Genomic DNA, 26,600 nt, shown 5'->3' on the forward strand with positions numbered 1-26,600 from the left:
GCAATTCAGGAAAGATACATGTTAACAGTACTGTTATGTTAAATCAACTTGATATAGCGCGCAAATCACCCTAGGGCTTCTCGGCGCAGCTTGCGGATCAAAAACAGAACTCCATGCGGGTGTTATTAAAAATAGATGGGCGTTAAGTTGTTTCCTGTATTTACAGTAACTCGGGCATGAACGTACATGAAGAGGGAGCTTGTTACAGTACATAGGGGTGAGATAGGAGAAAGCCTTGCCGCCGCTGCGTATTAGACGGATGCGAGGGATGTCGAGCTAGTTCTTCGATTTCAGCTGGGGGCATACACTTTTATTCTTTTCTGAAGATAAAGTGGGCCTTTGCCCTTTAAGGCATTATATGTGAGGTAACAGATTTTAACATATGATTGTTTCCTCGTAGGCAGCAAGTGTAGTTCTTTCAGCAGAGGTGCCGAAGAGGAGCCCGAAGGGCAGTTGAGCACCAGCCTTGCAGCAGTATTTTGAACTACCTGAAGTTTAGAGATCAGTATTTCACTGACATTGGCCAACAGGGCGTTGCCATTGTCCAGTCTGCTTATTACTAAGGCCTGAACCAGCGTTCTCTGAGCAGCGGTAGGAAGGTAAGGAAAAATTCTGCAAAATAGGCGCAGCTAGTGGTAGCATGAGCCAGTGGTGGCCAGAATATGATCTCTCATAGTTAAGGCTTGGTCCAGTTTTATCCCCAGATTTTTTACTGCTTGATTGGGTACAGGGGAAGCGCCGAGTCGCTGCGTCCACCAATCCTCAGCCCAGATGGCAGGGGCTTTGCCGAACAGCATGATCTCGGTCTTATCTGCAATCAGCTGGAGATAGTTCTTATTCATCCATCTGAGATTGCTAACATGCCTGAGGAAAACCGTTCTTTTTCCCCCGCCAGGTCCTGGCCTGGTGTAAACATCAGCTGGGTATCGTCAGCGTAAAAAATTATGTCAAAGCCAAAGCACTCTGCGATCTCAGCCAAAGGAGCCATATAGATATTAAACAAGGTGGGACTCAGACATGAGCCCTGTGGCACGCCCTTCTCTAGGTTATTTTGCGTGAGGAATATGGGCCCATGATGACAGTTTGATGTCTATCATTCAGGAAGTGTTGGAGCCATTTTATGCCAAACCCTGAATTCCAATTTCTTGTAGCCTTTCTATCAGCCTCATATGGGAGATGGCGTCAAAGGTTGCGGAGAGGTTCAATAATACAAGTATCATTGGGTTGCCTGCATCCACTCCCAGACGCAGAGAGTCAGTTACTGCCATCAGCGCTGTCTCGGTGCTATGGCCAGGGTGAAAGCCAAATTGGGAAGGGTCAAGGATCTGATTAATTTCTAGATAAGAGCTGAGTTGCTGATTGACAAGACTTTCAAGCTGTTTACCTAGAAGAGGTTATAAAGATATAGGGCGATAGTTGCATTGCAATTTATGATCCCAAGAGGTTTTTTTTAGAATGGGACGTAAGCAGGCCATCTTCCATTCTGACGGGAGGGTACCTGTTTTTATTGAACAATTAAAATCTCTAAGAATCCTGGGGCTCAAAGAGTGGCCAACGGGGACATTGTTTTAGGTGGACAGGTATCCAACGGAGAACCTGACTTTGCAGATACCAAGGAGCTATAGATTTCTTCCAGTGAAAAAGGCTCAAACCTCTCTAAAATGTGAGAGGTGATTATTGGCTGCTTAGGTTTATAGGTAGGGATTCCTGGGTCTTGATTAGGTACTAAATGTAGTTTTGAATAATTGTTGGAGATGTTGTCCTGGAAAAAATTAGCCAACGGTTTGCAGAAATTCTGGGACTCAGGCAGAGACTAAGAGCAGGCCGTAGGCGTAATGAAGTTATGAACTATATTGAAAAGGGCTGTCATATGTAAATGTCAATGTAGTAAAAACACACTATCATGATATAAGTTAAAGCAGGAAAATCAGAAATATATTGGCATTACTCCACTAAACCAATGAACATCAACACATTGTATCATAAGACAATGGCATAAGTGAAATGGCAGTAATAGTGTAGGAAAGAAAATGCAGGTGCGAGAAGAAGCAGAAAAATGCATAATATTGAAAATGCCGTAGATATGGAAGCCAAAATGAGACAGCAAAACAGGTTGCATGTGTACCCAGTATAACCTGAAGTTCAGCACTTAAAGGTGAAGCTACGAGGAAAACTGCAAAGCGTCTCTAATCCGAGGACGGTAAGGCTGTAGACAATAAAATAATGTCCCCCGAAATACCTCACATACGTGGCTCCACTGACGTAAAAACTGATAGTCGCAGGTTTTGAAGAAGGTGTGTGCATCACCGTGCTAGAGGTAATCACAATTAAATCAAAATGCCGCAATGTTGATCTGTTGACAAATTTATGAAGAATAGGAGTGCGTATAACCGCGCTGTCAATCGAACGATCAGGGAATTGTAATTGCGCATCTCACCCGTGAGGGTCTCAAGGCGCTGAGGAGGGTGGGGGGTGGGGGGGGGGGGGTGTCGGCAGATCTGTTTAGCTGAAGAGCCAGGTCTTGAGGGTCTTCCTGAAGGTGTTCAGGGAGGGGCTGTGTCTGATGTCTGCTGGTAGCTCATTCCAGGTCTTGACTGCAATGTGAGAGAAGGATCTTCTGCCTGCTCTGGTTCTGTGGATGCGCGGGGTTTCGGCCAGTGCGAGGTTGGAAGATCTGAGGTTTCTTTTGGGTACGTGGAAGTTGATTCTGTCGTTGAGGTATTTGGGTCCGTTGTTGTGTAGGCATTTGTAGGCGTGAGTGAGGATTTTGAAAGTGACTCTTTTCTCCACGGGGAGCCAGTGGAGACTTCGTAGGTGTTGGCTGATGTGTTCGTGTCGGGGGATGCCGAGGACGAGTCTCGCGGCGGTGTTCTGTATTGTCTGGAGTTTGCGGAGTAGGGACTTGTTGTTGACAGCGTAGAGTGAGTTTCCATAGTCCAGTCTGCTGGCGATGAGTGCGTGGGGGACTGTCTTCCTTGCCTCAGTGGGGATCCACTTGAAGGTCTTGCGGAGGATGCGGAGGGTGTTGAAGCAGCTGGAGGTGACTGCATTGACCTGTAGGTTCATGGTGAGTGATGAGTCGAGTACGATGCCGAGGTTCTTGGCGTGGACTGGGGAGGTAGGTGGGTTTCGGAGGGCGGTCGGCCACCAGGTTTTGTCCCATGCAGTAGGGGTGGTAAGGAGGACAAGGACTTCTGTCTTCTCGGCGTTGAGCTTCAGGCAGCTGTTTGTCATCCAGACTGCGATGTCTTGCATTCCTTTCTGGAAGTTGAGTTTGGCAGTGGTGGGGTCTCTGGTGAGGGAGATGATGAGCTGGGTGTCATCGGCGTAGGATACGATGTTGAGGCCGTGTTGTTGGACGATGGCTGCGAGGGGAGCCATGTAGATGTTGAAGAGGGTGGGGCTCAAGGATGAATCCTGTGGGACTCCGCAGGTGATTTTCGTGGGTCGGAGAGAAAGGGTGGGAGTCTGATCCTTTGGCTTCTTCCGGTGAGGAATGATCGGATCCAGTCCAGGGCTGTTCCTTGTATGCCTGCGTCGTGTAGTCTGGCGACTAGTGTGCAGTGGGAGACGATGTCGAAGGCCACTGATAGGTCGAGTAGGATGAGGGCTGTGGAGTGGCCTTGGTCCAGGAGGGTGAGGATGTCGTCTGTGGTGCCGTGTAGGGCGGTCTCTGTGCTGTGGTTGCTTCGGAATCCGGATTGGGATGGGTCGAGGACGGCGTTCTCTTCAATGAATCGTGTCAGTTTCCTGTTGGCTGTTTTCTCTGCAACTTTGGCTGCGAAGCGGAGGCGCAAGATGGGCCGATAGTTCTTGAGGTCGGTGGGGTCAGCTGTGGGCTTCTTGAGCAGCGGTCTGGGTTCTGCGCGCTTCCAGTCATCTGGGAAGGGGCCTGTTTTGAAGGTGGTGTTGATGGTGAGTTGTAGTTCGGATGCAATGGCGGCCGCGGGTCTGTGGTAGATGTGAGGGGGGCAGGGGTCGGTGGGGGCCGCCGAGTGGATGCTGTAGCCATTCAGGGATACTGCTGGTAGAAGCTTGTAAATGTGTGTGCCAACACTCTGTAAGCACTACAGAAGATGCAAGTACGTGCTGAAGGAAATCTCCGTAGAAGGCTTGCAAGCGTTGGTAAGCAATGGAGTGAAGGACGCTGCATGTAGGAGACGTGACATAAGGCACGTAAAGACGTGCGACGTCACGGAGAAGGCGCTGGTAGAAGCGTCATTCAGGAGAATGCTGCGGCTGGTGTGTCGGCTGTGAAGGACTCCACCAAGGAACACAGTAAGGTTCTTTAGTGGAACACAGGATCCAGTTTGAAAAATGATGGCTGGGAGCTTGCGTAAGTGTATAATTGTTGAAGTGGCAAGCAAAGTGCAAGAAATAAAGTCAGTAAAACTCACGATGTGTCAGAATAGGGGCAAGTTGACACAGGTTCGGGGTAAAGAAGTCCACAGGAACGCAAATTCTCCGAAAATGTGCAGGCAAAGCGCAAGTCACGCTCAATCCTTGTGGAGAAGAACCATGAATAAGCACTTATCAGGCAGGTAAAATGAAAGTATTGATAGTGAGATCGCAGAAATTAGTAGAGTCCTTGCGGTTAGCTACTTAGCTTGTAGATGATGTAATCAGTGGCAATAAAATCGAATTTAAGCATGAACATACGCCTTGTCAATGGCAGCAGGAAACAAACGCCATGTAAATAGCAGTAGGAACCATACGCCTTGTCAATGGCAGCAGGGTGTGAATGGCAGCAGGAAACATATGCCCAGTAAATAGCAGCAGGAAACATAAGCCCTGCCAACGGCAGCAGGGTTCCAATGGCAGCAGGAAACAGACAGCAGGAAACATATGCCCAGTAAATAGCAGCAGGAAACATACGCCCTATCAATGGGCTGTCCGGTGAAACTGGACATTGGTGGGCCGGAAGGGCGTGAAATTCTTAAGTAGGTTCTTTTGTAAGTAAAATCTTAAATAAAAGTTCCTTATGGAGCTTGAAATAAGTCCTCATGCGTAGTTTTTATCCAACTCGTCGCCAATTTATGTTGTGTCGTAGTAAGGAGTTCCAGTATACTTGGTTAGGTTACAGATGAATAAGTTTATTGTTCTTAGATGATAAGTAGCTTTTCCAGTAAAGATGTAGAAAAGGCCCCACCAGGAGCAGCCTCCCTGCTGCTCAGCCTAGGATCCAACTGACACTCCACCTCACAGCAATCCACACGCTCCAGTGACATCACCATCCACACCAACATTCTACCCAACACATTCACACTGGCTGAGCAGCAGAAGCAGACAAACAGGGAAGATGCATAGTATAAAACCTTAGATACAGTGCTTAATTTGTGCCGGCACTTAAATCACCGGGCCGGGTCTTTGCGATCTTTCCTCCTCCTGCAGAGGGCCCGGTAATTATTAAAAATGAATTCCTGTTCATTCCTCTGTTGCTGCCTGGTATGTCCTCTTCGTGAGGCCCACCCCGGTCCAGGCATGGTAAAAGATCGACAACATGACGTTCATCACGTTAGTGAGGTCACGTCAGCAGATCGCGCCTGCCTTCCACAAAGAACATGCTTTCATTTCCGTTGGGGAACTGCCGAGGGCAGGCTTTTGGCTGAACGCAAGGCAGGCTGGAATTGTGTAGTACTGCTGGTCAAATGTTTTACAATAACGTAAAACTTCCAGCGGAAGTGAATTTAAATGAACGCCCATGATAAAAGCAGCAGGTATGAGTTTCATAGATTCTATTTACTTGCCTCATAAGTAGAGAGGTAACGTGGTGCAGTCGCTATTGGGCTTCTCAGAATCTCGTGAATAAATTGTTATTTTGCGAAACCGGGCATGCAGTGCCTTATATTACACCCATTCGCGATTTTTTTCCCCTGACACCCTCATTGCGATTTAGTTGGCCCGCTTCTTTCCTGCTTGGTGTAATCTATTCGTTTGGGCCTTTTCACATAGTTTAGCAGTATCATGTTTCTAGAATAGTTTTTGTTTGCTTTGTTTAGACGTGCTTTGAATCGCTCCTTGTAAGAGAAAGTTTTATAGTGTCAGTTTATGAATACCTTCGTACACATGGACGCATACTTGGTGCAACTCACGGTTTGCCTCAGTGTGTTTGGCATTTGTATCAGTCAACCATGGTTGTAAAGCGTGGCTACTCACCCGTGAGGGCCGGGGAAGGGAGAGTATTATCTCATTATTTTGCCATTTTTGAACGTTGACACTGTCTGGGAAAAGGTTTCACCTCCGCATCAGTTTGACACCCAAATACCGCAAATGACCGGAAAAGTGACAAATCAGCGTTAGAGAAGTGTCTTCCAAAATAACTTGACCAAAATAATTCTTGGCGCTTCTTGCGATGAAACTTGGTTGCAAGAGTGGTCGACCATCCTGAATCGCGCCCTGCTCAGTAACATGAGACAACTACTCGCAGAAAGAGCTATTTGAAGCAGATAACATATTTATCTGAATTCTGATAGGTTCACGCGGAAACTTCAGTGTGGAATATTGTAATATCTCCTAGAAAGAATGCTGCACGTCCTAAAAAGCTATTCTTCCCAGTTTTGCTGAAGATCCTGGTACGTTGTTGTGCACAGCTGTCTTAAGTGAGACCTCAGATTTTCCTGCCTCTCCAGTCTGAGTGCACTGTGGCAGAAGAGGGTGTGCCAGGAAGCCCTTTTCTGTGTGTTTTTGTATACATTGTTGTTAACATTCTGCTTTACCAATTAAGCAAATGTAATTCAGTCCTATCCAAAGACAGGAGAAAGAGCAAAAACGAGTGCATGCAAAGCCATTCTGCTTTCAAAATGGATGGCTATTCAAGCTTCCCGCAGCTAATCATAACATCTTTTATGTTGTTTCAATAATATTGCTTCTAGGTGGGTTTATTACTACAGAAGCCCTGTTCCGAACCCTGGGCTGTCATTCTGAACAGTTTGGACAGCAAAGTACATTTCCAATAAGTTTAAAATTTAAGGGATTTTGAGGCGAATGCTTTTCTGGGCTTCATTCACATTGAGCAGCTGAATCTGGCCGAGTGACAGTTCTGACACTTCTGAATGTTGCCCATTTCCGCTTTAGTTCTTTCTGGTCTTTCGGGCCCCTTTAAGACTGCCCAGGCCTTACTCCTGCGCCATGTTAGAGGTAGGCCTATGCAAGTATTGTTTATCGTGGTCATTTCTTTTTCCTTACATTTCAGTTTGCTGCGCTGCCTCCACTTTCAAGCGCACATTACAAGAAAGGTCTCTCCTGTGCTGTGACAAATTTTCTACATGTGTGGTGGCTACCAATATGTTTTCTTCTGGTTAAATTGAGAAATAGTTCTTGTCTATCAAATTCGTTGCCATGCATGTTGCCCATTCTTGATTGAATGAACTGCAGTTGTCTAAAGTTCAATCTAGCAAGACAAAGTAAATGGTTGCAGGGGTATTGGAGGACCATAGCTCTTTTGTATACTGGCCACGAGAGTTAAGGCTTGCTCAAACTTTTAATGCTGATCTGCGGCTTAGAATTCCATTTGACTACACTCTTTCTGGCACCCCCGGGAAGAGTGTTGATGTACGTACCTTTTCGAGATGAGAACTCCGGAGTAGTTTCTCACAAAAAAAAAAAACGCTTGAACACCCCATCAGGGATAACCAGTGCTTTATAAATAAAAACCTTTTCCCTCTTCTATCCCTCCACTATGCTTCTCAATCCAAATAACTGAGTAATATCCACCACTCAAATTACTTTGATATTTCACGATGCTAATTCAGCACTAATCCTTATGGGTTCCGGAGTAGCGTGCTACTCGCCAAAAAAAAGTGCTTTAACACCCCATCAGGGGTAACAAACGCTATGTAAATACTAACCTGTTTCCCTCCTCTATCCCTCTGCTATCCTTCTGAATCCAAATAACTGACTAATCTATCCACCACTCAAATTACTTTCAGATTTTACTATACTAACTCAACACTAATCCTTTATGGGTTCCAGAGTAGCGTGCTACTCGCCGAAAAAGCGCTTTGACACACATTTTATCGACCTCAAAAAGATGAAAGACTGAGTTGGCACACCAAGATTTAAATGTATGACCCTGAGAACAAACACAGATTCCTGGAGTGGATATAAAAAAAATGTCCAAGAAGGAAAAACATAAAAAGGGGGAGTGAGGAAGGAGGAGAGGTCTGAAGGCAAAGATAGATACGGTGGACAAAAAATGTGAAGAGAAGTGAAGAAAGCAGAGATGGGGAGCGCGAGATTGGAGTGGAGCAGGATGAGAATGAAAAAAGAAAAGAGGAGAAAGGGAAGAAGAGCAGACTGTGGGGAGTGCGTGAAAAGAGAGTGGAAGGGAAAGACGAGAAGGTGAAAAATGAAAAGCAGTTAATGATAGGAGGTGGCGATTAAGAAGAAACGTGGACATAAGGCAGAAAGTGAAAGAAGAATGGAGAGAAGGGAAGGAGTAAGGTGTGAAGGGTAGGAAGAAAAGCAAATACTGAGGAAAAGCAAGAAAAGATTACACCTCTGCTTTATTAAACCTCTGCTTTATTAAATATACAGTAATTAATTATGTAAAGTTGAGGGGTGACAGGGCTATATCATTCTTGGCCTGTCTCATTAATGCATAGCTGTGCTGTCCAAGACACACAATAGCGATTAAGGACACCATATTACTAAGTGCAAAGCTTTGGGGGCACACCATTTGTGCATGCACTGTGAAAGCTCGTGCCATTATTAGTTTTAAGGACTGGTTCTTTCAGAGTGTATGTGAACATGGCGGTCACCCCCACCTCCTCAAGCTTGGTGTACGCGCTGGCAAAAGAGATTGTTGCATCAGGTACCAGGAGCGCTAAAGCGGGCACTGCCAACACGTTCACTTAGAAACTGTATTCAATTCTTCGTTAGAAAACCCACCGCACACAAGAACACCCACTGCCTCACCTGAAGAAGTTGGAACAAAGTCACCAAAGACACGCTCCCCTCCGCCCTCATCAACACCCCACCACCGACACCAGATGCTTACACCCTGACATGCAACCTACACCGATGGATCACGAACTGCACCAACACTATTGTCCCCCTCAAGAAAGCCACAGGATGACACATCAAGAAAGCAAGCTGGTTCGCCCCGGTACGCCAAGAATCCAAGCGCTCCTGCCGACGACTTGAAAAAACATGGAGGAACACCAGAACCCCAGAAACTCGCACCGCCTACAGAGCAGCCACAACAGCACACCTCCAACACATCAAATCCTCAAAGAAAAAGTTCCTTCTAGACTGAATCCTCACCGATGCCCACAACACCAAAGAACTCTTCTCCATTAGCAAGGAATTTGCCTCACCCAACAGCGAAACACCAGACGTCCCACCTTACCAAGACCTCTGCAACAGACTCAGCACCTTTTTTCACCTCAAGATTAAGATGATCTACCACAAATCCGACAACCAAGACCTCCGCACCACTCCAGATCCCACCCCCACGACACCACCCAACAGACCATGCTCACCTGGACCCCGCTCACGACAGAATATAATCTAATGACCATAAATAGCATCCACTCCACAGCACCCTCAGACCCCATCTCACCCCACATCTTTCACAGAGGTACCACTGCCATCGCAACCAAACTTCCCCGGACGATCAACTGCTCCCTCAAAACCGCTGCATTCCCCGAAGACTGGAAACACGCCCGAAATCAACCCCCCCTGAACAAACCTTCTGCAGACCCGACGGACCTCAAGAACTTCAGGCCCATCTCCCTGCTTCCATTCGCAGCCAAGGTCATCGAAAGGACATCAACACCCAGTTAGCAAACTTCACCGAAGCCAACAATGTCCTGAACAACTCCCAAACCGGATTCCGCAGCAACCACAGCACCAAGAATACCCTACGTGCTGCCACCCATGACATCCGCTCCCTCCTCGACCAGGGCCAATCAGCAGCCCTCATCCTCCTGGACCACTCAGCTGCTTTTGACACCGTCTTCCACCGCACACTAGCCACCAGATTCCAAGGCACCGGTATCCGCAGAAAAGCCCTGGACTGGGTATGCTCCTTTCTCACAGGCAGAACTCAGTGAGTCAGACTCCCAGCCTACCTCTCAGAACCTACAGAGACCAGATGTTGAGTGCTCCAGAGATACTACCTCAGTCCCATCCTCTTCAACATCTACATGGCCGCCCACGCAACCATCCTCAGAAACCACAGACTCAACATCTTCTCCTATGCCGACGACACCCAGCTCATCCTCTCCCTCACCAAAGAACTCAACATTACAAGGCACAAGAAGGGATGAAAGCTGTCGCCACATGGATGTAGAAGAGCTGCCTGAAACTCAACTCAGAGAAAACAAAAGTCCTCATTCTTGGCTCCACCCCCTCTGCATGGGACGACACCTGGTGACCCTCCGCCCTCAGAACCCCTCCACCCGACAGTCCATGCACGGAACCTCCCCTTCAAACTTGACTCATTGCTCACAATGAACCACCAGATCAATGCCGTATCCCCGGCCTGCTTCAACACCCTTAGCATACTCCGAAAAACATTCAGATGAATCTCACCCGAATCCAGAAATACGGTTGCACACGCCCTTATCAATAGCAGATTAGACTACGGCAACGCCTTTTATGCTGGAATCAACAAGAAACTCCTCCGCAAACTCCAGACAGTCTAGAACGCCACAGCCAGGCTGATCATAGACATCACCATCACAACCACATCACCCAAACCTCTGCGATCTCCACTGGCTCCCCATCGAAAGAAGAATAACCTTCGAGCTCCTCATTCACACATACAAGGACCTCCACAACATCGGACCAGCATACCTAAACAGCAGCCTCTGCTTTCACGCACCCAACAGTCACCTCCGATCAGCTGACCTCTCTCTGGCCACCATCGCACGCATCTACAAGGCCAGAAGGGGAGAACGGCCTCCACCTATGGCAAGTGCCTACACTGCCCCAGTTCAGGAAGGACCTCAAGACCTGGCTCTGCGGATGACCCCAGCACCTCCCCCCCACCCCCAGCACCTTGAGACCCTCATGGGTGAGTAGCCGCGCTTCACAATTCCCTGATTGATTGATTCATAGGAGGCTGAAAGCGCCAGACACACAAGAAATGGTCCCTTATCAGTATTTTCAGAGTTTAGTAATGCAACAAACCCCCTTGATCTGAGGTTCTGTAATACTCGAGTCTGACTCCATTTTGTTCTGTGCCACCATTTTGTGTTGCCCTCACGTAGGCCTGTGAAGGTAGCCTGGCGCATAACGTGGCCCGGCCTTCTTAGTTCATGTATACATTAACTAGGTTTCTTTTTGACTCTGAAATGAACTGTAAGAAACTGACCTCTGCACCTGAAACTGACCCCGCAAAGCCAATTTCCCTGATCGATCTTTGTCTGAGATTGCCAATCAATGTTCAGGACATCGTTAACTTTTAGTTTCCTTGCACATGCCTTATCTTGTTCAGCATCTGTTACCGTTTCTTTTTTTATGCTTCTTCATTACATGGGTTATGCTTTCAATTATAGGTTTGTCCGGCTTGTGGAGATTGAATTTGTGACATTCCTAATAATTAACTTTTGGGTTGGGATACTACTGTAAATTGAGTTTTTGTTATGTGACACTTTGTTTGAAAATGTACCTTATTGGCTAGAATTTTGTGCAGTGGGTGTACATTTATAATGTGAATATTGGGTATAAAAGGTGACGTCTCGCCTTAGTAAAATGAGCAGTCTCCTGAGAATTTACACCGTGATGTATTTCTAGGATCACTGTTACTAGCTGCAGCTAATAAACTTGGTCTCTGATGCCATCCAGAAGTATTCTGTGTCTCTGTATACCAAGACAGGTGAACTTGAAGACCTTAGGCGTGCCCCTGACGCCGCTGGGTTAAACCCCGGTTCTTCAACTGGAGCCCAACGTGGGCCAACTTCAGCGGTACTGGTCCAAGCCCGAAGATTGTGAGGAGCCCCGTGAGGAAATTCTGGAGGACGGCCGCCACTTCATCGACCCCTGCATGTCGACGTGGACCGAAGGTTTTTTTCTGCGAGGCTTCCCCTTTCCGACGGCTGCGAAGGATTGCTGCCCTGACTGTCGCCCTGTCTTGGACCCTCTTGTGATGATTTGTAAGGCGAGACATTAGATGGTCTTCTGGTGGCGTGACAGACATTTTGGTTAAGTATAAGTGGGTCGCTCCCACGAATCTTTGTTTTGTTTCTTGGTTTTGATTCGGCCATTGCAATAGTCGAAGCCGGGGGGTTTGTATATTTGCGAGTGTATCATTATTGATAACCCCTTGAAGTTTGAAGCAAGACTAGTGAGCTAAAAGATGCCTGGTTTTAGCAAATTTAGGAAATGGTTTTGTTGTAGTTGTAATAGGGATTCCCGTTTGGAGGACTCGTGTCCGATACCTCCGGTTGGATCTCCAACTTATGAGCTCTATTCAAGGCATGGTGTAGGTCCCATTACCTTTAATGAAGTATGGGTCTGGTATACAAGGAAAGATGGTGTTTTACGATGGCCCCAACATGGTAGTTTTGAATCAGATGTTTTAGATAACCTAGAAGTTGCACTATTTAAGAAGAAAGCCCGGCCGGCGATGTTTGACTTGGAAGCCAAACAGCGAGAAATTAAGCAAGCTAAGAGAGATAGGAAGGAAAGGAATATATTGGTAATGCAAGCTGCTAGGAAGTTAAAGGAAGATGAAGAAGATCGTGCGATTGAAGTGTCAGATAGACAACATTGCATGGCCATTGACAAATGTTACCCGGCTTTGCCACCTCCCCTTTCAAATGTGACTGTAGACCCTGAAAAGGATCCTTTGATGTCACATTTACTGAGATTACCACCCCCTTATGTGCAGGGTGCTACTGCACCTCCGTTACCTCCAGTTGTTGCACCCCTTGTTGTCGTTCAACCCCCTGTTGTAGTTCAGCCAACTGTTGCTTCACAGGTGGTTCTTCCTCCCCCGGCGCAGCCCCCTCCAGGGCCGCCAGCCTTGCCTCAAACTCCTTTGCCTTACACTCCTTTATCTTCGACTTCTCTTATTTCTGTCCCTACGTCTCTGTCACCTCAAAACACTTTGTCTCCTGTCCTCATGTCAACTTCTTCTCCTTCTGCTCGGCAACGAATGACTGAGACTGTCACTAGTCTTTTGTCTCCTTTCTTTGGGTCACTGAATATGACCCCTGTTTCTGAACGTAAGCAGAGACATAGTCAGCTCCCTGGTCCCGAAGAGCGGGCAGTGTTAGATCTCCTTGCTCGTAGATGGGTTTCGAATACCTCCAAGTACAGTCCACAAGTGGTTATGGATATCTTCCTACAGTCGGAGGCACCAAAACAAAGGTATGTTTTTTATGTCATGTGTACCTTCCTTCGTCAGAAGTGGGAAGATAATGAGTTGGGTTCAATTCCACTGGAATTGCTTAATGTTCAGTCTGAATTTGCTAAAGGGACGATAGTGGGTTCCGATGTTGAGGAAGCGGTAGAGACACTACTTACTTTTAGGTCTAGACTTCCACCTCAGTCATTGTTCGAACCTGACCCTTCTATTAGGAGAAAAGTGAAGCAGTATCCTATGAGGGAGGTTCCCCCTGTATGGAGAGAGGCAGTTGTGACTGATGCCGCTCATGGTATTGCGGCTGCACCGGCTCATTTTCAGCGAGTGTGGGTGCATGTCCCTTGGAAGAGAGCTGAGGTCCTGGCTCTTAAGCAGACTTTGCCTGACCCCCGTAAAAATCCTGCTGGTTATTATAAGGAGTTGTCTCAGACAGTTGATGCGTGTGTTATGAATTTAGCTGACATAGATATGTTGATAGGTAATGTAGTTCCTCAACCTTTGTGGGCGAAGATCCGTCACGAGGATCACGCGCCAGAGTTAGGAGATATGTGGGTTAATATTACTGCTGCAGATGGTCGGCAGGTAGGAGGTGCCAAACCTGAACCCTTAGTTGCAGAACTACCTGGTAGGATTATTAATTTAATGAAAACCTCCTCTGCGGGTGAATTGGGACAAGTTAGCAGCATGCAAACAAAAGAAAGACGAGAGTGTGTCTGATTTCTTCACTATGTTTGAGGAAACATTCATTGATCATAGTGGTCAGGATATGAGTACAGAAGGTGGTCAGAGGTTGTTTGTAGATAAGTTTGTTTTTAATTTACTTCCTAAACTTTCTAATAAGTTAAAGGACTCTGAGAGTTCATGGGCTGTTTCTTCTTCGGCTCAGATATTGGCTACTGCACAATACTATGAGAATAGAGATAAAGATGAGAAGGATAAAGTAGAGAAGAAGACTAGAGAATTAAAAACTAAAGTTCTTCTGCAGCAGGCTTATCCGCCTCGCCCTAAACAGCGTCAGTTTCAGCAACCTTCCCAGTTTCAGCAACCCCCACAGTTTCAGAAACTGTTGCAGAAGCCTGAGTCTTTTGCTTTGCGACTCCCGCTAGGCCCTAATCAGTGTGCTTATTGTAAAGAAGAAGGTCACTTCAAGAATAGTTGCCCGATCTTGCTACAGCGTGCAAATGGTATGTCTGGTCTGAGAGGTCGTGGTGGTTTCCAACAAGTACCTAGGGGTAGGGGACGTGGTACGTTTCCCCAGAATGAACGTTCCTTTTCCCTTCAGAATTCTATGAATTATTTTGACCGACAGAATGTTCCGACCGTCCAGTCCGCTCAGTACTACACTGATGATTATTATGTTGGAAGTGAGAGTGCTGGTTTTAATGATAGTTAGGACAGCCATGGACAAAGGGAGGGAGTAGTGTCAGTTCCAGTAGACCAGAGTGGACCTTATGTTGAGGTGATTACATTAGGTGTGGCAGAACCTTTTCTTTTGGATACTGGTGCAGCAAAGAGTTCTATCATGCACTCTAAACTCGGCGCACCTTTGTCTGACTTGACCAATGTTTCAGTAGGATTTTCTGGCGCCCCAGTTCGTAATCTGGTTTCTTGTCCTTTGCCCCTTTCTATTAGTCCTTGTGAATTGGAGGCTCCCCTTATTCTAACGACGGGCTGTGGCGAGAATCTGTTGGGTTTGGACTTGTTGAAAAGATTGCATGCGACAATACATTGTTCTCCTTTGGGAGTACATCTTACGGTGGGTAAGAAAGTGATTTCCCCGATGTATCTGTCCAAGGATCGCCTTCCACTGGAACTGCGTTCTCTCCCTGATACACTTTGGGCTACAGGTCCCAATGATGTTGGTCTCTTGCAGATTCCACCCTATGTTGTTACCCTTAAGTTGAATGCTAAATTACCTCGCATTCCCCAGTACAAAATTTCCAGTGATGGCGAAAGAGCTCTTTTAGCGATTATCTATGATTTAGTTGAGAAAGGTGTGGTTGAAGAAACGAGAGGTAATGTGTGCAACAGTCCTGTTCTGCCTGTCCTTAAGCGTACTGACTCTTCTCAGCCACCTGTGTATCGGTTTGTGATCGACCTTCGAGAGGTCAATAAGATTGTTGTGCCACAGTTTCCTCTTGTCCCGGACATTACTGCTTTATTGACTATGATCCCTGCCTCAGCTGCTTGGTTTCCTGTTATTGATCTGAAGAACGCTTTCTTCAGTATTCCGATTGCTGAGGAAAGTAGGGATATTTTTGGCTTCTCTTTAGGAGGCCGCAGTTTCCGGTTTAAGCGCGCTCCTCAAGGTTATTGTGAGAGTCCCTCCATTTACAGTCAGGCTTTGAAAACTCAGCTTGATACTCTTGCATTGCCTTCTGGTGTTACTCTTATCCAGTATGTTGATGATCTGTTGGTTGCTGCTGATGATGAAGAGATTTGTAAAGAAGTTACTCTTTCTTTGTTGCGACACCTGTCTGACCTTCATCATAAAGTGTCACCTTCGAAGTTGCAGTATTGCAGCCAAGAAGTGACCTACTTAGGTCATCTCTTGTCGAAGGAAGGAAGGCGATTGACCCCAGAGCGTATTCAAGCGATTGCCCAAATAACTGTGCCATGCACACAGAGAGGTGCGTGCCTTCTTAGGTATCACCTCGTATTGTAGACAGTGGATTCCGAATTTTTCTTTGCTAGCGAAACCTTTGTTGGCACTTACTCTTAAGGACACACCACACCCTCTTCCTTGGTCTGACGAATGTCAGAAGAGTTTTTCCGAATTGCGTGATGCATTGTGTTCTGCTCCGGTGTTGGGTACCCCCGACTACAGTAAACCTTTACACTTTATGTACAAGAGAGAAAAGGTTGTGCGTTGTCAGTGTTGACGCAACAATTTGGAGACAAGCAGCGCCCATGTGTGTATTTTTCAGCTACGTTAGATCCGGTAGCTAGGGCGTTGCCTAGTTGTCTATGAGCTACAGCGGCAGCGGCTGTTTCTATCCGACAGTCTGCTGGTTTGGTATTGGATAATACATTGATTGTGATGGTCCCACATGCAGTGGATACCCTATTGAATAGAACGAAGACTCGTGCGCATTTGTCAGGTTATGAGTTGACCCTTTTGGCTAGCCATGTGCACATTAGGCGGTGCAACACATTGAATCCAGCTACATAGTTGCCGATTTTTGTAGAGACAGATGCTCAGGAGCAGCATGACTGTTTTCTCTGGACAGAGGAGGAAACGAAGGGTAGAGTTGATCTGAAAGATACTCCTCTTTTGAATCCTGATGGTACCCTATGGGTAGATGGTTTGTGCTTTAAGCTTCCGAATGGAGAGACGACTGCAGCATATGCTGTCACAACTTTGCACACGATTGTTGAAACAGCACATATTGCACAGAATTCAGCGCAAGCAGCGGAGTTGATAGCATTGACTAGAGCGTGTGTGTTGTCAAAAGGAAAGAGAGTGAATGTTTATACTGATAGCCAATACGCATTTGGCGTGGCTCACAGTTTTGGTCGCTTGTGGAAAGAGAGAGGATTTCTTACTTCCCATGGTACGAAAATTCAGCATGGACAATTAGTGAGTGAACTTCTTGAATCACTTACTTTGCCGACCCAAATTGCGAAAGTGAAGTGTAGCGCGCATAAGAAGGTTACGGATGATGTGGGTCAAGGGAATGCGTTTGCAGATGAAGTAGCGAGAGAAACGGCGAAAGATGTGACGAGTCGGATGTATGTTGCAGGTCCTGCCAGATGGGTTGTGGAAGGAGGAATGTGTGAAGATACAACAGAAAGTGTGAAGATGATTCAGGCAGGAGCTACTGAGAAATAATTGAGTATGTGGAGAGAGAGTACGGGAATGTTGGATTCAACAGGCTGTTGGGTTGAGTTGTCAGAGCACCAGCGATGGTTGTTGCCGGATGCATATGTACTTCCGGTGGTTACTATGGCTCATGGGTTGGCTCACATTAGTTCAAAAGGGATATGTAAGTTGTTGGCTCCGGTATGGCAGATGGTGGAATGCCTAAGTGTGCTGAGAATTTGGTTAAACACTGCATGATTTACTTGATGCATTATCCTGGAAAGGGAAACCCAACTCCAGCGGGTCATTTTGCTGCAGATAGACTATATTCATATGGAAAGATGCAATAACTTGAAGTATGTCCTTGTGGTTGTTTGTGGCTTTTCCAGATGGATAGAGGCCTACCCCCTAAAGGATAATACTGCCTTGTCTACAGCCAAGGTTTTGCTTAAAGAATTCTTTCCCAGATATGACTTGCCAACGATGGTATGGAGTGATAATGGAAGTGAATTCGTGGGTCAGATTATGAAGAAAGTAAGTGCGGGTCTGGGTATTAAACAGAAATTTCCCGCTGCGAATCACCCCCAGTCAGCAGGCCTGGTCGAGTGCTATAATGGCACTCTGAAGCTGAAGTTGGCCAAGGTGCAAGCGAGCTCTGGTCTTACATGGCCCGATGCCTTTCCATTGGCACTTTTGTCCACGAGAACGACAGTACATTCTCGCGTGGGACTTAGCCCATACGAGATTGTTTTTGGATGCCCGGCGAATGTCTGGGGTGTGTCGAGGCCTAAGAGGTACAGTGATATCGAGTACCCATGTTGGTTGACTACTTACATGATTTGACTGCTAAATTGCGTGTTCTTCACCAACAGGTCCATGACACTTTGCCTTCAGTTTCTGTAGACGCAGGCCACACGATTCAACCTGACGACTGGGTTCTAACCAAGAATTTCCAGAGGTCAAAGAACTTGGAACCAAGATGGACCGGTCCATACCAAGTCCTGCTATCAACTCGGACTGCTATTAAGGTGTTCGGCAAGAAAAACTGGGTACATGGTACCCATTGTAAGAAGATACCTTTGCCCTTACCGTACGATAAGTGGGTCTGGGAAGGTGTTGCCGATTCCGAGAGTGAAAGGGTTCCGAGATTTGTACCTTTTAGTGATGCACATCTGGAATGGACTCAGTCAGAACGTGCAGATAATAAAGTCTTGCAAGAAGCTGTGCCGCCATGTTTGAGACTGGATACTATGCACCCAGAGACACTCTTTCAGGATCAAACTGTGCCTGGTAAAGAACGCTACAACTTAAGGTCTAAAAAGGACAAATAAAATTTGAATTTTTTTGTGAATTACACTCTTTCAGACAAGAGACTATTTTTCTTTTTCGAACCACCATCCGGGTTCAGCTGCAGGGTCGCGGTATAAGAACTTAAGGGGTGGCCCGCGTATTGACGAAAGGTCTGCGGTTCTAGGGACGTCTAGGACGCCTGGACGCACACTTGAGTGAAGAAGGAAAATTGCCGCGAGCAGCACGTTAGAGGATGAAGTCTGTTGTAACTGAAAGAGATGTTGAGAGAATAGATCTTAAGACAAGATTTTGTACATTGATACATAGCAAATGTTTTATAATATTGTGCTTTTTGATGTCTTTAAGTATCACATTAGCTTGTGTGGGTTGGACTGTCTATGCTACACAACAGACATTTGCACCCACCTCCCAACCTATGCTTTCTTTCACTACTGTTTCTTTGCACCAGTTTTATACGTTGCCTGAACATGAACAGACAAGGAGATCAGAATTTGTCAATAACTCGTTTATACAGTTGTTGCATCAGCATCAGTTAGTAGTAAATACCACTCATTGTTGGGTTTGTGGTCTTATGCCTCATACGACAGATAAAGGTATGCCATATTTGGTTTTGCCTTTTTCTTTTAAGGGGACTGTGTGGGCTTTTCAGACCATGTTTATCTATGCAAATGAGGTACGCCCCTTACGTTCCCTTAAAGATAACTCGAGCAATAGTGCCTTAATAAGGGGAATAGTAGCTATGATCCGATATATTGATGCATATAATGCTATCCCTAAGGATGAGGTGCAGGCTTACGTTGGTTGGAACGTGACTGGATCTAGTACCAGTTTGACAGAGAAGGAGAGATGAAAAAGGTCTCCCCCCTATTTGGATTGTACCCCACCGAGGCCACTTTTGTTTTCAAGGTAATGGTCGGAATCCGAAAGCTCAGCTAGGTAAGAGTGTGTGTGCTCAACCCTATGTCTATTCATCTCGGACTTCTCCACCGTTTGTGCCAGCTAAAGGCACATATTTTGTTTGTCATGACAGAGCCTACACATGGTTGCCACCTGCTTTTTCAGGAACGTGTTATGTGGCGTTTCTACTTCCCCCTACAAACAAAACTGTTTCAGACGATCATAGAACGAGATATGGTAGAGGTGTCTTCAATAAGGAAGATACCGCAGCACACAAAGTAGGAGATATCTTCAAGGGCTTCTTGCCCTTTTGGGGTCCTATGATCAATAGTAGGCATATTCGACAGCTTGTCCGCGTTGTTGAAGCTACTATTAATGAGACAGCAGGTGCTCTTAGTAATGTTACAGCTGAGCTTCAAGCGGACCGCCTTATGACTTTGCAGAACCGTATGGTATTAGACATCATACTTGCAGATCGAGGAGGAGTATGTAAATTGATTGGATCCAGTTGCTGTGTTTACATACCAGATAATGCCCCTACAGTGTACCAAGCCATCTCTGGGTTGTATAAAATCTCTGAGTCTATCCATGTAGATGAAGGAGACTGGTCATTGACGGGATGGTTTTGGGGACTGCTGTCCAAATGGGGATGGAAGATTTTGACATTCCTTGGTATGGTTTTAACCATCCTTTTCTCTTGTTGTCTTTGCATCCAGTGTGGTCCCGCCATTTGCAGTCTTTGTGCTACTATGTGTGTTCGGAGACCTGTCCCGAGAGAAGTAGAGAATAATAAGATGATGCTACAGCAACACCTTGATGACCTAATGAATAGTGACATAGACCTAGATTCAGATTAACATGAGTCTTAGGTTATTGCCTACGTAATGGCAAAAGGAGGGTCTGAGGTGCTGTAATTCTCGAGTCTGACTCCATTTTGTTCTGTGCCACCATTTTGTGTTGCCCTCACGTAGGCCTGTGAAGGTAGCCTGGCGAATAAAGTGGCCCGGCCTTCTTAGTTCATGTATACATTAACTAGGTTTCTTTTTGACTCTGAAATGAACTGTAAGAAACTGACCTCTGCACCTGAAACTGACCCAGCAAAGCCAATTTCCCTGATCGATCTTTGTCTGAGATTGCCAATCAATGTTCAGGACATCGTTAACTTTTAGTTTCCTTGCACATGCCTTATCTTGTTCAGCATCTGTTACCGTTTCTTTTTTTATGCTTCTTCATTACATGGGTTATGCTTTCAATTATAGGTTTGTCTGGCTTGTGGAGATTGAATTTGTGACATTCCTAATAATTAACTTTTGGGTTGGGATACTACTGTAAATTGAGTTTTTGTTATGTGACACTTTGTTTGAAAATGTACCTTATTGGCTAGAATTTTGTGCAGTGGGTGTACATTTATAATGTGAATATTGGGTATAAAGGAGACGTCTCGCCTTAGTAAAATGAGCAGTCTCCTGAGAATTTGCACCGTGATGTATTTCTAGGATCACTGTTACTAGCTGCAGCTAATAAACTTGGTCTCTGATGCCATCCAGAAGTATTCTGTGTCTCTGTATACCAAGACAGGTGAACTCGAAGATCTTAGGCGTGCCCCTGACGCCGCTGGGTTAAACCCCGGTTCTTCAGATCTTGTGTCTGCTCTGTATGAGCCTTTCACAGGGCCTGATTCTGAAACGTCCTCCCTCACCTCAGTATTGTTGTCGACAATTGTTGCTTGAACATCGTCCCTCACAATCCCTTTGTGCATTTTAATGGGCATAAACCAAGCAAACACAAAAGATGGACTGGATAGCAGCCCAGAGACATGGCAATAGTTAAGATTAATCAAGCATTCCGCCCATCAAATTACGATTATCAAGCATTCGGTCTATCGGTTTTCTGCCTTCCACTGGGACAGCAGCCTCAATATTTACACATCCTTGTATTTTATCCCAGACCCATGCCTTTCTGTTTAACCTTGGATGCTACTCAGAGCTATTTTGACCAATTTCTTTAACCTTCCTTAAATATTTCATTCACAACAACCCGCTCACTCTATTGAACAACATTGTCCTTCACGGCCTCCTTACACTGCAGGACGGTGCCAGTTTCCGCAGCAGAAAGTGTTGCTGCTGGAAGCGATGTTGCACCGCGTATTTGTGTGTTATGATGCCAAAGCCTCTTACCTCAAGGCTTTCCATGAAATTTCAACATGGCGTTCTACTTGATCTAGTAAAAACCAAGTACATGCGCATTTACCAGACCTGTGTCATACTGCGGTTAGCACTGTCAGTAGCAAGAACTGATTTTTGTTACTCAATATAGATTGCCTAGATTTGCACATAAGTCTTGATTTTTTTCTCATGTCTTAGAGATGATTGGAGTTTTAATAAATTATAATTTCTTCTAAACAAAGGTAAAATGTACTTTCCAATAGCCTGTAATAAACAGTTGTTATGTTTAGAAATCTAAAAACAAATGCTGAAAACTAGTAACTGAAAAAGTATGAACGAAAGGAATGCTGGAGTGAAGCAGGTATTGGTGATAGATGGGCATGGACTAGGTCAGATATTACCTGCTAAGTAGCAGAGCAAAGGTGTTAGAACACAACCACAGATAATAGAAGAACCAAATTCCCAATTACAGTTTTGGTGAATTTGAGAAGATAACATACATTTGTAGAAAAGTTCTCTTTGTACTGGAACAGTCCATATTTTTGCCAGTGACATGTGTGAAAATAAATAAAAAATTCAGAGAAAAGTCAATTCAAACAAAACGTAATATCTGAAGCTACCATATAAGCATCCTGGGACCATATTACACATAGTGCCCCAGGGGTACAACAGTTGTGTGCACTCGCTTTTTGCGCCCCCAGGGTACTATGGCTGAAGATGCTTGTCTGGCCCTTCTTGTATTTTATTTAGCGTCGCATAGACCTCTCGTGGTTGGGGGCGAGAAACTGAGCAAAGTGTTATCTTGTTTTTGAATCTGTGGTGCTAAAACATATTGAATTGGAAGGGAACCATTCTGCTCTTTTTATTACTTGTACTTTGGCACATTGCTCTTTAATAATTGGGAGACTGTGAGATGCAATTTTGGTTAGCGCTCCAGTGTTTCTCAGGGCAGGGTCTCCTCTATTTGATGAGACCTGCTGTGTGGACGCGTGCAGCAGGCGTGCCGCTGGCGTGCCGCTTGAGCGTCAAAGGCATGCCTGTCTGCGCCAGTCCGCGTCTGACCGGGGCCAAGTGCCAGGAATGTATTCTTCGAGTCAACTTCAAGCGCTGCATAAACCGTGCAATGAAAAATCTCTTCATTCTATTTTTCTAACGAATGATGAACACTCTTGTATACACTTCTCCCTTAATTTCCGCCCTGCCCCAAGAACTCGACCTGAACACAAGACTCCTTGTCCCTATAAAATGTTTTTAATAAATTGCAGATCATTTCCCAAACACTCTTCTGAACTTCATATACTCATGGAAGAGGAACAACCCGAACCCTTATTTTTAACAGAAACATGGCTTCATAAGGAATCTGGTCCTGACATTGCACAAATCCTCCCCCGGCTATTACATCCAACGGACAGATCATGAAAATAAGAAAGGCGGATGCATCGCTAATATTCTCAAAGATTCCTTCAAATACCATATTAAGCATGATTTAATACCTGATTGCGAAAATCTTACTTTCGCAATCACTTTTTCTGCTATTCACACCTACTCAGAAATCTTAATATACCAACCTCTAGAAGCTTGTGGACAATTTCTTAAATCTCTCCCTGAAATTGCCACCAATCTGGACAGTACTTCCTCAACTTTGTCTCCTTCTAGAGGATTTCCATCTACATTTTGATGACCCTTCAAGTCCCGAAGCATTTAAGCTTACTCAAGATCTATTAGCTATTCTGTTAACACAAAAAGTCAATGGCGCTACGCATGGTAAGGGTCAGCTACCAGATCCCATTTTTAAAAAAAATAAAGTTACTAGTCGGGGATCCTATTCTAGTGCCTTGGTCGGACCACTACTTGATCCCAGTTATATAGATCCTGGTGACACAACCTTCCCCTCTTAGAACCACCAATAGTATGGAACGCGCCTGGGCCAAACTTCCACTGGAGCAATGGATTCTAGCCCTCAAAGATACCAAGCCTACTCCAGATTCTAACCCTTTGTCAGCAAATGTAAAATGTAATCATTGGTTTGAGTCCTCTTTGGGACACGTCAGTCCCAGGAAATTTGGCTATAAGAGGGCAAAAGAGAAAGCTTCATCTTGGTACTCCCCTAAGATTCGTAAATATAAACAAAACTGTAAAAGATATGAAAGGCAATGGAGGAAAGATTATAATGAATCAAATAAACAGGAAAATAGGGATACCATAAAATGTTATCAGGCTGAAGTAAAAAAAGCACAAGCACTATATTAGAAGAAAACTTGGAAATATTAGAATTAGTATTTCAGGAAACATCATCACCTGGTTACAGTCCTTCTTAGAAGGCAGAACCTTTAAGGTTTTTGAAGGAGTTAAAATCTCCAACAGCCTGCCGCTCAGATGTGGAATGCTACAGGGCTCATCTTTGAGCCCCACATTGTTTAATGAGACCTCTTGCTGAGATTGTTCTTCCATACGGTATTTATATTATCACATATGCCGACGATACTCAACTGGTTCGGTCTTTAAACCATTCTCAGAATTTTTCATCCTGCCTTGAACCCTGTTTAGAGAAAGTGGCAAACTGGATGGAACACTCCTGTCTTAAGCTGAATGGAGATAAAGGAGAGCTGATGATCCTGGGCAACACTCCCACCATAGAATATGAACTGGCCTGGCCCAATAGCCTAGGTTCTCCCCTGCTCCCAAACCAATGATCAAAGGTTTAGGCATGTGGCTTGACAAGTCTTTTAAATTCGATCATCTAGCAGTGAAGCTGGCATCTACTTGTTATGGCATGCTCAGAATGCTTTGTAAAGTTCTACCTCTGCTTCTCATTACAGCGAGGAGACTTATGGTCCAGGCTTTGATTCTTTCCCGCTTCGTCTATGGGAACTCACTTTATTTAGGGTCCCGATGTCAACCACAAGGAAACTACAAGTGATACAGAACTGTGCAGCTCGGATACTGCTTAACATTCCTAAAACTCAGCCAGCTAAGCCTGCCCTTAACACCTTACACTGGCTGCTGATCACTGATAGAATGAAATTCAAATCCCTCTGTATAGCTCACAAGATACTTTGGGGCAAAGGTCCAGGATCAATCATTCACTCATCTCCTGCTATCATCCTGGAAAAAGTTTGCAATCAGCCAATTTATTTTTGACTTCAGTTCCCAGAATATAAAAGGAAAGATTTGGAGGCCACTCTTCTTCATACAATGCCGCTAGACTTTGGAACTCCCTCCCTCTTTATCTTCGCTCAGTGACTCAACATCTTCCCTTTCGGAAGCTTCTTAAAACCTGGCTGTACCAGAACGCTGCACCATAGGCCACTTAGTTTGTTTCTGTGCGACACTGCTAGTGCTGGGATGCCTTCGGGTAGCCCTCTGCTCTATAAGTGCTTACAATAATAATAACAGCACTGACACACATGCAGTGCCTGCGCTATCTTATGGTGGCGTGCCCTCATGTGTATGGGGGTGTGGCCTCATGCAAATGAGAGAATCACTTTGACTCTGCTCCTATGCCGTATTACCAATGTGGACACGGAGGAAAACATACTCTTAGGAGGCGCACTGACAGTTCATCACAAAAAGGTGAAGTCAATCACTACACCTGCCTGCAGGAAGATCTCTAATCCCTCTTTGAAGTGCAGGTGGATTGCTGACTGCAAAGCGAAACAAGGAGCGACTTTGAGGCATCCGCTCTGTATATCACTGAATACTCTGCCCCCAGGACAGCCCGAGTTTGCGGCTGCCTGAGGAACAGCGCATTCATTGTAATAGGGCGGACTGTCCCTGTATGCGCTTGATGAACGTTCTTAAAGGTGTGCCACTGCGCAAACAAGGATAGTGCGCCCTATATATGGGCCCTGGATGGTAAGTTGGTAAACAAGCACCTTAAATTCACGTGTTAAGAAAATCTCCATCACCTTCTCCCCAGAGTAAACCAAAGCAGGTTTTCTGCAAGAACTTACGGGTATGCTACTCGACTCTCCATCCCGCTCCGAGCGAATTTCTACATTTCCGAGGTGCAGGATCGCTGCAATGACCTTGAAGATGCTCATCTGATGAGGCTCCTTTACGCCTGTAAAACAGAAGCGAAGAATGTGTTATTCCCTGAAGGGAGCACAGAAGTGTTTCAGTTTTTTCTCAAAGTCTAAGATACTTCGCAGCACTTTTTTTCTTGACAAGTGTTAAGACTTCTCTGACTGAGTAATAGCTGAATACAAAGGTCTAGACAGAAAAAGTGTTGTTAGAAATGGGAATTATGGTTGGCTAGGGTATGCACCTAAGCCAGGCAGAACCCACCACTCTAGTCAGGATAAGAGAGTTACACACCCAAGAAAAAGTCTGCTCACTCCCTTGGTAGCTTGGCACAGGCAGTCAGGCTTATCCCAGAGGCAATGTGTAAAGATTTTGTGCAACAAACTCACAACAGTGACACTTTAAATGCACCACAAAAAGAGACCCCACACAGTATTATATACAAATATATTTCTGTCTTGCATATAAACATAGACCAAAACAACATGAACCAATAATTACTTTGCCAACTAGGCAACTGTCATAACATCACAGTTAGTGCAGACTTATATGTTGCACAGGGCATGAAAACACCATCGCTGCACATACAAGGCAAATCCTGAAATACTACTCGTTATCCTGAAACTGCAAGGTAAAAATGACACATATCATACCATCAGGGCATAAAATGTAGTAGTTTGGTTAGAATGAAAACACATAAATCCCCATATGTCACCCTACGTACATGGAGTACAAAATAACATCATACACACCTGGGGTGCAGCGTTATTTAGGGATACAAGATATGAATCCTAATGGGCCGTAAGGGCATGGCGCACCTGTGCTCCTATTTGACATATACGGTAGTTCAGGTTTTCAAAATTGCGGCTGGTCCCTTAGGGCAATCCGGGGCTTCCATTTAGGTTTTACACCTTCACGTAGTACACAACCATAGCATTAGTGCCACAAAGTAGGGCCTATGGGAGGGAGGTAGAAAACCTCCCACACACGGTGGGATCCAGCGGGAGACCTCTCCTGGTCCCCCGCATGCTGGATTACCAGTATAGCTGCCTCGTCAAAATGGCCAGGCTGCCCGCGAAGGGAGCGT

At 45.4% G+C, this 26,600-nt stretch overlaps 1 protein-coding gene across 2 annotated transcripts in view; it reads right to left on the reverse strand.

Annotated features, from left to right (window-relative positions):
• MYO5B (myosin VB) overlaps positions 1 to 26,600 on the reverse strand; it is a 1,021,014-nt gene that overhangs the window by 422,970 nt on the left and 571,444 nt on the right. For both annotated transcript variants that reach the window (XM_085629682.1, XM_085629691.1), the window contains exon 9: positions 25,444 to 25,553. In XM_085629682.1, coding sequence (XP_085485808.1) covers positions 25,444 to 25,553 — 110 coding nt within the window. The remainder of the gene's footprint in view (positions 1 to 25,443; positions 25,554 to 26,600) is intronic.

This window comes from Triturus cristatus, chromosome 2_1 (assembly GCF_964204655.1).
Source record: "Triturus cristatus chromosome 2_1, aTriCri1.1, whole genome shotgun sequence".
Lineage (NCBI taxonomy): Eukaryota > Metazoa > Chordata > Amphibia > Caudata > Salamandridae > Triturus > Triturus cristatus.